Source organism: Gymnogyps californianus, chromosome 6 (assembly GCF_018139145.2).
Source record: "Gymnogyps californianus isolate 813 chromosome 6, ASM1813914v2, whole genome shotgun sequence".
NCBI classification, from domain to species: Eukaryota; Metazoa; Chordata; class Aves; order Accipitriformes; family Cathartidae; genus Gymnogyps; species Gymnogyps californianus.
Window position 1 is genome coordinate 20,256,063 of NC_059476.1, and position 12,723 is coordinate 20,268,785.

At 52.2% G+C, this 12,723-nt stretch overlaps 1 protein-coding gene across 1 annotated transcript; it reads right to left on the reverse strand.

Annotated features, from left to right (window-relative positions):
• Positions 1 to 5,677: 5,677 nt before the first annotated feature.
• TMEM72 (transmembrane protein 72) lies at positions 5,678 to 11,828 on the reverse strand. The gene is made up of 5 exons (XM_050899432.1): positions 11,759 to 11,828; positions 7,701 to 7,767; positions 7,202 to 7,273; positions 6,329 to 6,468; positions 5,678 to 6,138 (listed from the first exon to the last, which is right to left on the reverse strand). Exons 1-5 carry the CDS (start codon positions 11,826 to 11,828, stop codon positions 5,678 to 5,680), a joined length of 810 nt encoding a protein of 269 aa, XP_050755389.1.
• Between the last annotated feature and the right edge of the window lie 895 nt (positions 11,829 to 12,723).

Consider the following 12,723-nt stretch of genomic DNA (forward strand, 5'->3'; position numbering starts at 1 on the left):
ACTCTTTTTGTGTACTTCTGTTTTCTCATGCTATTGAAGGAAGTAATACAGACTAGCACAAAACATTACTGAAAGAACAAACTTGCTTTTTTATGGTGCAAAATTTGTAGCACATCAGCAGGCATCAAGAGTTCGAAGGTGAGGTTTGCCCAAAAACAACAGAAAAACTTAACAAGTTAGTTAGGGCTGCCGTATAGTCTCCTTTCGCTGGGCATGTCCCCTGTGGCTGCCGCCTTCTTTCCTTCTAGGCATGATTTGGTAGGTGTTACCTCCCTCTGCAGTGTTGAAAGCCTCACCCAAAACTGCAGCTGCGAGTGGGGCTCTCCAGGGAGAGCAAGCACAGGCGCAGTGGGCGATGCACTAGCCAGGGAGCAGGGCAGCAGCAGGGAGCTGAGGGCTGATAAGCAAGGTTGGGCATCTGGGTGAGTACCAAACCCAGCCCCTCTTACAGGGGAGTTTTGGAGAGGGAGGCAGTGGACGGAGAGTTGGGGCAGGGAGGAACTGTGCAATCAATCGTGTCACAGTATGTATAATTTTGTTTAGCAAGGATTGATCAAGATGCTCTTTCTTTCTAAACAGCTCTTCTGAATGAGGCCAGCTCTGGGGTGGAAAATGTTGGGGTGAAGGAGAGGCTGAGCAGAAGGAGAGATGAGAGTGCGATGGGGATTAGTGTTAAGATGCTGTTCACAACTTCCTCCTGTGCCGTATGACGTTCCCTTTAGGTACAGGCTGGGATGAGGAGGAGCTGCCAGGAAACATTACTCTTCTGGGTTTTTTTTCTTTTTATCTTTTTTTTTTTTTCCCCTGTCTGAAATATGGATTCCCTCTTTAGTCTGTGATCCAAAGACCTGGGTTGGAAAATCAGGTTCCTAGTGTTTTGCATAGAGCCTCAAAACAAGATTCAGTAAAGTCACAGGCTGAGTGAATAGCTGCCTAGAATTAGTTTGCTAAAGGTACCATAATCATTCACTAGGATATAACCTAAGTGCAGTCATTTCACCAGTGGTATGCAAGCTGATATATGGCAGCTGGAAGCCAGATTCCTGCTTTTGCCCACACCATGCCAAGCAGATGAGGGAGCTGACAGCTCCAAGGATTCCCAGGCAGGTTTGGGACCTGGTTTCTGGTTCCTGTAACTTCCTGCACAGCACAAAATGCAGGAGTCCAGCCAAAACAGAACCTGCATTTCTGGCCCAGCACATGGGAGAATCTCCTGGATGGGATGGGAGAAGTTGCAGGGCTGAGGAGGGGTAGGGTTTCAGGTATGTGAGCAAGCAGCATTTGGAATCAAGTGGAGACAGGTCCTCTCCCTCCATGTGGATATGACTCAACGTTGAATTAGGAGCAGCCCCTGCCACTGATGCCAATACTGGTGTTTGCTGCTGCAAGCGTTGGACGTGCAGATACGAGCAGGGCATTTCTGATTTCAAGTACTGACACTGCAGAAACTGAACACTTTTCTCTCCAAATGCACCTTATTTTCCTAACACTGCTGTTGTATGGGTACAACATTCATATCCATGTTTCAAATAGGGAGCAGTGCTCAGAGAAACTGGGGCCCAGAGTCCCCGGGGGAAGCTAGGGAGTTTGGAGAGCGAGCGCCTAAGCACCTGGTGTGAGGTGGGAGCACTGTGGTGGGGCAGGTAGCATACCTGCCTTCGGGGCTGTGCAACAACTACTCATACGAGTGTGCACTGGAGGCAGAGAGGAATTGTAACCGAAGCATGCACTGAAATCTATTTTTGCCTTCATATAAAACTTAAAAAGGAGTAATTGTTTGCAACATATTAGTTCACTAAGTTGTGATGGAGGCTGTCAAGTAGCATTGTAGAGTGTTTCCACTGCACATGTACATGCAAAGCAGGCAAATTTTTCCTCATGCAGGGAAATCTTTGGAGGAAATTCTGAAGGAAACAATCTCTGCCAGGATTACCCCACAGAGTTTTACCTTACGCATGTATTTATTTTGGATGATTCATCTTGTTTCCTTTCAGTATGTGAATCCATAGGAGTTTATAGTTTTATGCACTCTAACTCAGTGGATTAATCTCAATGGATTAGCTGTATCACGAATTAAGTGTAATGCAGGCAAAAATTATATAGCAGTGTTCATGTAGTGCTGTGTGGACTTACAGTTCAGGCAGCTCAAATTCAGATATCACTGCACTGCACAGTTAATAGTGTCAAGTTCTTCCTCTTTTTCTTTCCCTGCAATTACCCTGCATATATGAGAGTTTTTCATATACAGACACCCCAACAGCTCTCTACAGCATCTCTGGTGCTTTCAGCAGCCCCTGGGATGCCCCTCACAGGTAGATGTAGGGAGAGGGGCCGACAGAGAAGTGCACACTTGAGTGAATAATCTCTGAGCCCTCTGCAAAGTCATCTGACACCCCCTGAGGCTGAACATTTCCTCTGCACTGGGATTTTAAAGAAAGCCTGAGGCTGCCTTTCTTTAAGCAGTTGAGCCACTTTAACAGCCTGCTGCCTCTGAAAGGGGTGCTTTTATCCCCCATCCCCTTCATTTTGTGGCTGGCCCTTCCTTCCATGAATTTATTTGGCTCATTACCCAAGAAGATAGCCACCCGCTTTCTTTTTCCTAATTATTTTTCCGCTGGGCTAACAAGCTCTGTATGCTGATGGAGGTGGAAGACAGCACCAGAGGTGGGATGGGTGGCAGGGAGCAGAGCGGGGGCTGTACAAATGGATTCCTTGGCAGGGGCAACCCGGGGAGCACCTCAGCCCCTGTGGTGGGATTGCACCCATCTGGTGCTGTTTGGGGCACAGCTCAGTTGCCTCTGGAGGAGCATCTACTTCCCTGGCACTGGTGCAGGCTCTTGGCAGACTCCAGGGTGAGCCAGCCATGGACCTTAACTGAACAGGCAGTTTAATACCACAAAAAAGACGAGCAACTTTTTTCCAGCCTTCATCTCGTGAGCCAGCTAGCTGTGGGGCTGGAGAAGAGCCAAGCCAACACATGGGAGCAGGCAAGAAAAGCAACCAGGTCCAGCGCTGTCTCCAGGAAGGCTGAACAACCACCTCACCTGTAGCTTCCCCCAGTCTTGCTTCCTAAGGGAAACCTACAACAAACTTTCAAAAGATGAGGCTAAAAACTGAAATACCTAATTCTGCAGACTCCAATGATTGCAAACTCATTTTATGCATTTCACAGAGCGATGAAATTTGCTCCCCACACACTTCAGTGTGCCACAGGTGCTCTCACTGCATTGCTTCTCCCCTTGTCAGCTGGCCCTGCTGCCCCACCGGTATGAAGGATAGGGCTGATTGAGTAAGGGCTGAAGGATGAAATTTGTCACAGAGCAGCTGTCCCCACCCAGGCTGCCCTGGAGCTTTGCTCAGGGCTAGAGAGGAGGCTGCAGAAATGTGGCCTGTCTCTCATCAGCAGATTGCTTGATATATTGGGAGCAGTGCCTTTTTGACAAACCTTATCTCTGTGTAATTTGTGTGTGTAATTAATTACTTATGCAATGTTCAAAGAAGAGCCTTGGATGACGCAGAAAGCTGAGTTTGCTAATGAGAGTGGGTCTAATTGCAGAGCAGATGTGTGATCGAGCTGGGGAGCCAGCTCTGAGCACAGCCTTTTGGGGCAGAGTTGGCAAGGGTGGGTACCCTGTTAGCATGGCTGGGTCAGGACCTTTGTTGGTGCAGGTATGCTGTTTGGTCGCCAACTTTAGAGGAAAATAGCTTTATTTTTATTTCTTAATGTGATGAATATACTAGCTTGAGGGTGGAGCTGTGGTTGGATCCTGGGCTTGCTGCTATCAGTTGTGCAGCGTTAGGCTGTAAACACGCACAATTTTCTGAAGACGTTTTTGCACGTGCAAAACCTCCTTAAAGGCAGATGTGTACGTGACTCTTCCCCAGCACGCAATTACGGGGTGGAGGGCTAATTTGTGCAGCCAGAAGGAGGAGGTCTCTAATCCATGTATCGTGTTTAAAACAGGTTGATACCAGCTATCATTTTAAATGTTGGTGGTGCAACAAAAAGCTTTTTTTTAATGCCTGATTGTAGGAACGACAAGTGCGTGCAACCATTCATAAGCTGCTTTTGTGGACAGAGTTTCATTATCAAACACAGGCAGTCAAATATTGTGAGTCCATATCTTCCACCTTCTTCCTCCTTCATCTCCCAAATTAGGAGTCACGTAAAAGTTTATTAAAAAGTAGCACTGGGTTCTTATCTCAATTGCCTTCTGATTTTTGAGCTCTTACACTTTACATTTTCACACTGCATTCAAACTACACTGCTTTCCTAAATGAACATCGTGATTGTGACTCAGAAAGCTGAGATTTTAAAAAGAAGAAATAAAGTATTCCGAAGAAAAACAGCCAGCCCCACTGGCTTCTACCTTATAAATAGTCTAGCAGGTCTCAGGGATCTTCTCTCCTTACCACCACCCCACCCCAATGCTGCATGTCTGGGCTTAGAGCAGTTACAACTCTTCATCCCAGCAGTGGTGACAGTGTGGCTTCATGTCCCATGTCCAAGAAAACCCAGCCACCTGAGTTCTTTCCCATGTGCAGCCAAAAGAGTTGCCTGACGCTGATGAGAGGGTCTTGGTGATGGTATCTGCAGGCACAGATAGCATTTGCCATCTGGAAGCAGAAAGTCTTAGTCCTCAGGTGGGAGACAGCCAAGGGGATGAGTTGAACAGGAGAGAAATGCCTGATTATAGGTGAACGGTCCTCAAAGGGCAGAAAATATGGTAGGATTAAGCCAGAGGTGAAGGGTTCAGGGAAGGACTGGCATAGAGGGGACTGGTGGGACAGCGTTGTAACTTTATTATCGCCTTTGTCCTCTGGGGCCCGCAATTAACACACATCAGGAGTTACACACAGTCTGCTGTGTCAGCGCGGTGCTGAATCTCATGACCTGAGCTGCCACATCGTCCCAAAGCTCTTCTAACACAAGAGGGCTGTCCGGGCAGGGGACACCAGGAAGCCCCATGGTCTTCCCTGCTCCTGAGTAGATGTCCCCAAGGCCAGAGGTGATTTCCCTGCTGGGCTCAGAGTGTGTCTCAGGGGAGGGCACTTAGCAGGTGCTAGCCCCAGGGGTGTGCTTGGTCTCAGCCCACCTCTGAAACGACGTTTGGGATGCCCTGGGCCTGCTGCAGCTGGTGCAGGTGCTGTGAGGGAACCTGCAGGCTGCGGTGCCCTGTGCTGAATGTGTCCCAGCCCTGAGCTCTTCAACGCGCAGCGAGGGCAGGAGGGAGACAACTGCCCCCAGCAGAGCTGCTCTGGCGGCATCACGGTCTCCCCTCCTCCTGCCTGCTGCTGCCTCATGGGAGGCACACACCATGGCTGTGATGTTAGGCAGAAGCAGCCACTGTAATGTGTAGTGCCGTAACAGAGGGGTGACCCACGTGTGAGGCCATGGGACCAGAAACCTTCCTGTCCTGGCACTACCCTGGCTGAACCACCGCCTGTCCCCTGGGCACGGCACTGCAGGGGCTGGGGACCGCCACCGCTCTGTTACAAGGTGTGGGACCATGTAGGGTGGGCAGCCCCTTGAAGAGGGGGTGACACAGTTGTCACCCTGGAGGCAGGGAGAGCAAGGAGGGCCACCTCTCGGGGCCCTTTGGCTGATGGAGCAGCAGGGAGAGTTGCCAGTGCCAGGGGGTAGCAGGTCTGTCCCGTCCTCGTTCCTGCTGAGGGCTCAGAAGAGGCCAGTGGAGCTGAGGGGAGCAAGGATGACGGGGGCATCGGGTGGGGTGAGGATGGGTGTTGTGTCCGATGTGGTCTCTTCAGCCTCGCTCTCCACATCCTCCAAGCTCTCGCTGACAGAGGGGATGATCTGGACCACCTTCTCCTGGAAGTGCACTTGCTTGCGTGGGGCTGGTGGGGCTGCTGGTTGGGCAGGAGCTACTGGGGCTGGGCTCCAGTCCTTGCTGCCCTTCAGGATGCTCTTCATGTGGCCCAGCAGCGAGCAGTGCCGCTCCCTCTGGGCCCCGTGGAAGGTGTAGGTCTGCTCAGTGTCACCAGCGATGGTTGGGGCTGCCATGGTGGCTGAAGGGTCCACGTACTGACCCGCCTGGGAATGCGTCTCTTTGTGCCCTGGGCTCTTCCTCCTCTTGCTCAGCAGGAAGTAGGCCAGGGCGGTGAGCACCAGCATGGACCCTGGGGAGAAGGCCATGTTGGCTGAGGGCTGGGACAAGGCGAAGAGCTCACCAAGCAGTGCTTGGTCTAGCTAGCTCAGCACCGTCTGCAACCGGTCCAGCACCCCGCACATCCCCACCCTCTCTGGCCCTCGACAGACCATGCTCCTCTTCCATCTGCACTACTCCCCACCCCAGCATGGGCTCCTCACCAGGGATGGTGACGTGCCAGACAAGGACGGGATGCAGGAAGCAAGCCACTGAGAGCAGCGTGTACCCCAGGAATTTCTGGAAGCTCCCCGGGCGTCTAGCTTGCTTCCAGCAGGCCTGTGCCACCGAGTCAGGCTCATATCTGGGGAGAGAAACAGAGGTCCTTGTGGGATGGGGCACCAAGCACATGGCAAGAAGATTTGGACCTAACCGTCACCCATCTAGATGTGCAGATCCTCACTCTGGTTTTCCAGGACACTGGTGTGTTGGTCAGGAAAGGTAAGCAAAGCCTGAGCCTCTCCCATGGGGAGAAGAGGCCAGGGGCTACATCTGCCAGAGGTCAGCATCTCAGGCCATCTCTCCTTGGTGTGTTTGCCCACTTGTCCACTAGTTGAGTGCCTATTAGCTGGAGTAAGGTGTTGCCTCTCAGCTATCAGGGCTTTTGAGTTTATGCTAAAAGACAGCAGAAGTGCTCAGCCTCTGAGAAGTACACAGGGATTTTCTACATTTTAACTTAGTCTTCTGCAGTGTCTCTGGGAGGGAGCTGCAGCTCACCCTGGCGATCTGGCTCCTCCCTCAACCCTGGTCCCTTGTAGGGCTTCATACTCTGTGTTAAGCAGATGCTGCAGACCAGAGTTTGTCGTGCTGATGCTCAGCAAATTATGGCACAAGCTTGGGTTAAAACACAGGTTTAATTGGCTGTGGACATGGCCCCACTTACCTCCCCCCTGCCTGAGTGCACTTGCCATGGCATTAGGGGCAGGACGTTTGGTCTGGCACTTGCAGCTCAGCTAGGTCTGGTGGTGTCTGTAGGGAGCAAGTTGCCTTAGGGAGGTCCCACCAAGGCTGGAGAAGACTGGACAGGGTCTACTCACGTGAAGCACATCTCCAGGAACAAACTGATAAAGAAGAAGCCTTCACAGACAGTAACTGCAACCCCTGAAAAACTGAAAGGTGGAGCTGTCAGGGTGGCAGGGCTGGGCTTGAGTATGCTCTCCAGGTGGCAGAAGGGGCATAGAGGGCCAGGATTTACTATCCAGTTCACCACAGAGTCTGTGTGCTGGGGTCTGAAGACCCTCTGCTCGGCTGCTTTGTGGAGGAGAGCTCAAAGCCCTTCTGTCCCCAGTGGGTCAACTTGCAGCCAGTGTCGCCTCTGGCCTGCCTGAGTCTGCAGTAGCATGGGTGATGCAGTAGCATCACTTTCTCTAACAGAAATATCTTACTCTTCTGAAACCTAAATACGCAGATCTGAATTCCCCAAAGCCTTGGACACTGCTCCCTGCTGCCATTGCAGTCTAGTCTGGTGCTACCTATGGTGGAGGGGTCAAATGTGTCACCCCCGCCAGCTCTGACTTCAAGGGCAAAAATACTCACAGCAGATAGAAAGCCAGGCTTTTGAACTGTCCTCGCTGCAGAGTTTCTACGCCCACACCGATCAGCACTAGAAAGAGAAGGAAATATGCTGACTGCAGGGTTGGTTCCCGACTCTCTGGTGCCCTACCAGCTCCCAGGATCGATGACCTGGTTTTCCCAGGGGCTGGCGAGGCTGCTCCTCCTGCGCTGTGCGGCACGTTAGGACTGCCAGCACCAGTGATTCATGCTGACACACCAACCCCGGGGGGTCAGAGCTGAATGCTGGCCTTGACATACAGCCCAGAAACGCATCCCAGCTGCTTCCCTGTCATGGCAGCCTTGCCACTGCATGGGCTGGTGAGAGGTGACCTGGGGACACCAGCCAGCCTTAGACAGCTGGGGGAGGTGAGCAGCAGTGTCCTGTGTCCCCTCCACCCCCTGCCACACTGCTCCATCACGGCTGCCACAGGGACTTCCCTCCCACTGCCCCATCCACCTCTGCCCACTCCCGGTCTGGGGACCTCTCTGCCCAGGTCCCCGCAGTGCCTGCCAGCCTCACTCTGCTGCCCTCCCTGCTTGCCCAGGCCTGCTGCACCCAACACGTGGCTGCAGGGCAGCAGCAGGACAGGGGAACCGTGCCAGTTGCCTTCACAAAGGGCTGTAGCCATGGCATCAAGATCCTTTGCTAGCCAAACAGAAAAACATATAACAGGAGCAGGCAGATTAAACACGGAATGAACGTCCCCTCAGTGCCCCGGCCAGCACAGCACACTGGGGAGTCAGTTTAAGGGGGATTAAGAGTATTAGCGAGGCTAAAATCTTCCCTGGACTGGCCATTGGGAGCCAATAGCTTCAGGGGATGGAAAATTTCCTTCAACATCCTTCAATTCCCCACAAGACTATTTCCAAAATGGAGCAGAAACGAAATGCCTTGCACCAGCTGCAGCAAGTTGGTCGGTATGCGACCGGCCGGTCACGGTGCACAAGTGCCAGCAGCGTGGAGCTGAGCGGAGCCCAGGTCTCATGGCCAGGGCATTGCTCTAGGCAGTCACTGTACTCCTGTCCGCACTTGATGTCTCCACATCTCACCAACCAATCCCTCCCCATCCACTGGTGCTCAGGAAGTTCACCGCTGGTCCTGCTCAATACACGCTGGCCAAGGCTTCAGGTGCTGGTTGGCTTCATTTATCTGAGCTGTGGTTTGCCCCAGCTGGAGAAGGGTACCAAGCTCCCAAACCGGGATGCAGACCAGTGTCCATCAAGCCCACAAGGTGGGTCAATGCCGAGGGTCTGTGCCTGAGCACACAGCTCTCCCATCCTGGCCGAGCAAAGCCCCGCTGGGGTGCTGCGGTCTTGCTTTGGTTCCCCCTGTGTCACCTGCAGCTGCGGGCCCCTGTCAACCAGGGGAACACATGGGGCCCACACGCCACCCTCCTCCATGGAGGCTGCCCCTCCAGCCCTGAGCAGGGGCACGGGGAAATCAGTCTCATCAGAGGGCTGTGAAGCTGTGTGAGCTGTGTAACCCTACATGCAAAGCGTTGTCCTTTGCTATCTCATGACTGAGAACCCTTCTTTATAATCTTCCCTACAAATGTGGAGTTCATTCATTCATTCCCTGCAGATGAATGCAGAATTCAACAGCTTGGCTGTTAACGCTCGAGTCTCTGCTCTGGATGGGGAGGTCTCCTCATTTTGCACAGCTTCCGCTTTATCCACAAAGCTGTTTGGATGAAGAATCTGCAAGAAGCAAAGGGCTGTTTCCGAGGTGTTTGTTTGGACTAGTTGCTGCCTTGATTTGGATCTTATCCAAACCATGTGGCTAAAGGCACATGATTAGGAATTAAATGGTTGAAAGCATGAGAATTAAGAAATAAGTAAGGACTCTCTCCCAGATGCAGAAATCACAAGGCCTAAAATCTCTGCACTACAGAGATGCCCCAAACACTGCAGCGAATCATGGGGCTGTTTGATCACTCTTCACTAACTCACCATGAGGCTCTGGTGACGGCAGGGCTGTCTGATTTCTCACATACAAGAAACTCTGTAGCCCCACCATTGCAGAGAGCCATTACATTCCAAGACCCTGGGGGAAGGGGAGGTTTATATTATGTGGGTAACCTTCTGTATTTGCAAGCAGCTTATGGAGCTGGCCAGGCCTTCTCAGAATCAATTAGTGAGGCTGATGCACTCTCCTCTCCCTTTCTTTTTTTTTTTTTTTTTTCAAACAAAACCTGTGGGATTCTCTTCTGCATGGTTTCCATTTCATGCAAAAACCTCACACACCTCATCAGGCACTAAACACTGCATCAAGCTGTTTTCTTACTCCATTAGGCACATAGAGGAATAAAACACAGGCATCTCCCATTCTTCACTGGCCTTTTGGGAAAGTCAGGTGATATTGGGAATGCATCAGAACTATGGAAAAGCACAGAGATCCGTAGTACAGCTGTCTACGCTCTGTGATGCTCAGCAGAGAGACAACTGCACTGCTCATTTCAAGAAGAACTACAGAAAGAGGTGCAGATGATGCAAAATGATGACAAGAAAACAAGCAGAAGAGAGAGAGATTATATTGCACTAAGACACTTCCAAATTGTAAGCTGCTTTCAATTTTGCTGTTCTAGCTTTAGTTTTCCCTTGGCAACAAGCTCTTGTTTTCTCCCAAGAAGGTCTCTGTGAGTTTCCTTGGAGCTTTAAGAGAGAATATGACCAGCATGGGGCTCATGTGGGCCCGAGGGGGATGGGGATGGAGAAAGAAAGAGATTTGCATTTGCTGGTTAAAGCTGTGTCCCAGCTCCTATCTGTTGCAGTCTCATCATGATGTGCACTTATCTACTGGGAGTTTGTGTAAACTCAGAGACTCAAATCTCTGCCCATTATCAGTTGCTTAAAGCACATTCCAGAGCACAGCCTCCAGCTTCCCAGCTGGGCTTTGGGTGTCCTTGGGGACCTGTGCTCTCTTCAGCTGACCTGTGTGCTTTCTACTTTGCCCCTGACTTGAGCAAAGTGTCTCTCATGGCTGTCTGCAGTTGATAAAGGAAATGCGAAGGTAGGAGGGCCTGTTGCAACCTACTCTGCAGTGTCTGAATCTGAAGTTCCCGGGGGTCTGACATAGGAACCACAGGCACCACCTCAAATCACCTCTTGCCAGAAACCTCTGGTTCACAGCTCCAGCCTTTAGGCAAATCAGACAACTTTGATCTCTGCTTTACTGATGGGGAAACTGAGGCAGAGAGCACTGTCTGTCCTGTCCCATAACAGAGAGTCAGCAGCAGTGGCAGAGTGAACCCCTGAGCCCTCTGTGTTAGCTGTTTCCCCACGTCCCATCCAGAGATGCCCCATGTGAGAGGATTATTCACCACAGTTCAGTCCTTCTGGGTGAGACACTGTGCCTGAGACATCCGGCTCAAAACACCTGCATTTCACCTGAAACCAAGCACCCGGATGTGTCACCAAACCCAGAGGACACTGATCCCAAGCAGCCCCTGGCAGTGGGTGAGAGGATGCAACTAGCCAGGTGGGTGAATTTATGTTTGTACTGCAGCTATAACCTGAACTGCTTCCTGAGCCTGCTCCCTGACGGGTTGCTAGAGAGGCAGAGCAGCGCTTTGGCAGTAATTGTGCCGTGATGGCTGGGACCTCTCCATCCTGCCTGGCACAGGACATCTCACTGTGCACACCACAAGGAGCACCTCCTTCATTTTCACATCCCACTGAGCAGCCTGGCAGTTTTCCGCAGTTTTAGTCTCATTCACATCTTTCCTGTGCCTACATCTGGTTTACAAGAATATAATTTAGTTTTCTTTTCCATTTATGCTTTAGCTTGTCCTCTGCCATACTGAGTGCTGGCTCTTCCTTTCTGATGTCTCACTGTGCCTCCCACAGCATTTGGAAAGAGCCCGGCCAGGCACCCACCACTCTCCCTCCCTGGTTCCCAAAGCAAAAGTGAGCAAGTTTCCTTGTCCCCCTCATAGGATGGGGCAGCGGCTGCACCTAGCCAAAGGCAGGGAGACAGCTCAGGGGTCCCGACACCCACTCAGTGCCCTTTAGTGCCAAAGAAAAAGAGAGCTCGCTCTTACCTGCTGCGGTGGAGATGCCCAGCAATCGGCAGGTGTACTCCAGGGCACTCCAAAATGCCTTGTGCCGCATGATGACGAGATGAAGACTGCGGTGCCGACCAGGCAGAAGCTCCTCTTCAGAGCTCCCGCCTCACGCGTAGCCCAGCAGCTCCCAGCTGCAGGCAGAGCCTCCCGCGCCCAGGACCAAGTGACCTTCCTGAAGGAAAGGGCAGTGCGTGCAGGACTGGCCACCTCCACGGGGGCCTCCCAAGGGAGGGTGGTCGGAGAGCGAGCTGCCACCACAGGGAACCGGTCAGCACTGCTTCCCGCTGCTCCCGCGGGGGCTGCAGAGACTTGGCCTTTTCCTGCTTGCTTGCTGCTTGCTCACGTTGCCGGCCTGGTGGTGATTAATGATTGGTAAGGGGAGGTGCGGCTTTGGGAGCATTTGTACCCAGGGTGCACGGCCTTTCCTGCTCCCGAGGAGGAGGCTCTGGAAGCCCAAGCTGATTAAATGCATATGAAGTCATTAGTGCTGTGCAGCTCCCAGCAGGTTAACCATTTGTGAGGTTGGCGATGTTTGCTCTTGGTGAGAGAGCAGCACGTTTCTGGCAAGTCGCGGGGCTCCCAGAGCACCCCAGCTCTCCTGCCTCCTGCAGCTGAGCCCCCCGCCACGGCTGCTGCTCACCGTGCAGGTTTTGCCAGGCTCTGACTAGTGTGGCTCAGGCAGTGTCCAGGCTGATGTACAACCACAGGAACAAGGAGATCAGATCTATTTCCAAGGGTCCTACAGACCCAGGCCGACCATAGCAGGGGAGATGTGTATTTCTCTTCTTGGGAACCTCAGTGAAATGGATTTCTGTGTTGTAGTCACCAGAGCCATTTGAACGGCACCAGGGTCGCACAAGTGTCCTGACACATGGAGTGGGGTGCATAGGTACTCCGACCTCTTTGTATGGGATTTGGTAGACAGCTTGGGGGTCCTTGGC

Coding starts and splice junctions, on each gene's coding strand:
- TMEM72 (XM_050899432.1), bottom strand. CDS start 11,828: ATGCGGCACAAGGCATTTTGGAGTGCCCTGGAGTACACCTGCCGATTG. Junction 7,768..11,758: donor GGGCATCTCCACCGCAGCAG/GTAAGAGCGAGC, acceptor TTCTCTTTCTAG/TGCTGATCGGTGTGGGCGTA. Junction 6,469..7,201: donor TTCCTGGAGATGTGCTTCAC/GTGAGTAGACCC, acceptor TTCTCTCCCCAG/ATATGAGCCTGACTCGGTGG.